This window comes from Salvia miltiorrhiza, chromosome 1, assembly GCF_028751815.1.
Source record: "Salvia miltiorrhiza cultivar Shanhuang (shh) chromosome 1, IMPLAD_Smil_shh, whole genome shotgun sequence".
Taxonomy (NCBI): Eukaryota; Viridiplantae; Streptophyta; class Magnoliopsida; order Lamiales; family Lamiaceae; genus Salvia; species Salvia miltiorrhiza.
In genome coordinates, this window is record NC_080387.1 from 21502150 (window position 1) to 21504334 (window position 2185).

At 36.7% G+C, this 2185-nt stretch overlaps 1 protein-coding gene across 1 annotated transcript; it reads left to right on the top strand.

The window, feature by feature from the left end:
• Window positions 1-749: 749 nt before the first annotated feature.
• Window positions 750-1673, top strand: LOC131006983 (ferredoxin-thioredoxin reductase subunit A2, chloroplastic-like). Its single transcript, XM_057934126.1, has one exon. It carries the CDS (start codon window positions 1016-1018, stop codon window positions 1514-1516), a length of 501 nt encoding a protein of 166 aa, XP_057790109.1. The 5' UTR covers window positions 750-1015; the 3' UTR covers window positions 1517-1673.
• The last annotated feature ends 512 nt before the right edge of the window (window positions 1674-2185 follow it).

The following is a 2185-nucleotide window of genomic DNA, read 5'->3' on the forward strand; positions in this document are numbered from 1 at the left end:
CCCTTAAACTTCAATCTAATATATGAAAATAGATATCTCACTTCAAACTTCAATCTAAGACATCAAAGTCACTCTCACTCGGCCGGAGATCTTTTCATCAAAGTATGGACAACTTATATTAATTTATTCAAATATAATATAGTATTTATACTAGTGATGTACATGTTGCAAAAGTTTCTTTGTAATATGTATTAATTTCATAATAATAAATAAATTCAATTGGGAAGTTAAATTTGTCGATACAAATTTCATATAAGGATAAAATGATAAATTACTATTAATATCCATCATTTATATTTTTTTTACAATAATGTAGTCGTTCGAAATTTTGGAGCATTATCTATGCCAAAATGGAATAATGATAGACTTTTTTCTTTTGAAAATTGAATAATGATAGACTCAATAGTCAATAATATGTTTTCATTTATCAATTTTCCATCAGAAATCAATTTAAGGTAACGGATGACAATTAATAAATAGCTAAGTTTGTTGAACTGAAGAACGTTACTTGTTAAATCTATATAATGATATAAAGCCCTAATTGATTAAAGTATGTTCACTCGAAAAATTGATAATTAAAGTGGGGTCAAATTACGATCATATTGTAGAAAGAGGAAGACATTTAAGACGTATTTCGCGATATTTTCTAAATTATGATTAATTTTTTATGTAGAGAGAATATATTACAAAAAAATGTTAAAACTTAGAAGTAATAAAATAAGATTAGCAAATAGCAAAGCAACATTTTTCATTTCCGCCATCAAATACAATTATCTCGTCTATTTTATTTTTATATATTTTGTCTGGTTTGTAGCTTCAACTGCTGGAATGAGGTCACGAGTCAAACACAAATCCCAAATCCGCACGCAAAAATCTTGGCCAAACCCCTCAGCCATATGAATTGGATAATTTTCTCACCCTTTAATTCCACTCACATAAACGTATAAAAATCTCACCACACACCCACAAACAAATCTTTCCTCCAATTCCCAAAATACCAAAATCCCTTCAAGTAATGGCCGCCTCCACGGCCTTCTTCTCTTCAATTCTCAACCTCCCCACTTCCAAGATCTCAAATTCCGATGTGGGTTTCAACCGGATCCGCTTCTGGGTCCAAAAGAAGCAATCTTTCACTCCGGCAATCCCCATTTCAATCGGCGACGGCATCCCCTCGTCTTCGGGCTCCTGCAATTCAGCTGCAATCTCCAATTCTCTCACTCTCGATCACGACAGCATCAACGATGAGGAGGTTAAGAAGGCGGAGTCGATAATCGGGTCGAAAGTCCGGGTCAAGGTGCCCTTGAAGGTGTACCACGTGCCCAAGGTGCCCGAATTGGATCTCACGGGCCGGGTCGGGTTGTTGAAGCAGTACGTCGGAGTTCATAAGGGGAAGAGGATCTCGGCGAATTTGCCGTACAAGGTGGAGTTCGTGGCGGAGGAGATTAGCGGCCGCGGTGGTAAGCCAGTGAAGTTTCTTGCGCATTTGAGGGAAGATGAGTTTGAGTTTCTTGATTGATTGTGCTTTGAAATTTTGGCTTTGGATGTGATGGTGATGGTGATGGTGGTGTGGTGTAATAATTTTGTGTATCAAGTTTTCGTACTTGTGTACTGCAATGTAGATAATGTACTCGTTCATATTTACACTTTGCCTAAATGAATTGGATTTCGAGAAACTGTCGTTGCTTCGACTCGTTTAGTGAAGTTCTTGTTGTGTTGGCCTATGTTATGATAGATGCAGTCTAGATTAGTCTAATATTTGCTAGCCCTGTAGGGGATGAATTGAAATGTGTATGATGTCGACTTCAATGAACAAATTTTAGGGATGGTTGCAGGTCCAAAATGTTAGAAAATTATCGCGTAATATACATAGTTGATCCTACTTTTCTGGATCTCTTTTACTACTGTATGAGTATGCCTTGTTAGTCAAGTTGATTTGAGCGCTTTAGGTGCTGGATTAATACAGTAGTATCTTAAGGCGAAAACCTACCAATAGCAATGAAGATAACTGAATGCTGTCGCCTCTCCTGTGAAGAATGACCTAGATTATGGTTATGGAAAAAGCATATTGCTTCACCCTTTTTCAATAGTGTATATTGACCGCTGAGAAACCCGTTCAGACATAGGTTTCCGGTCATTCTTTTCATTTTGTCAGCTTTACTTGCTACTTTTTGTGTGCATGCAAGCT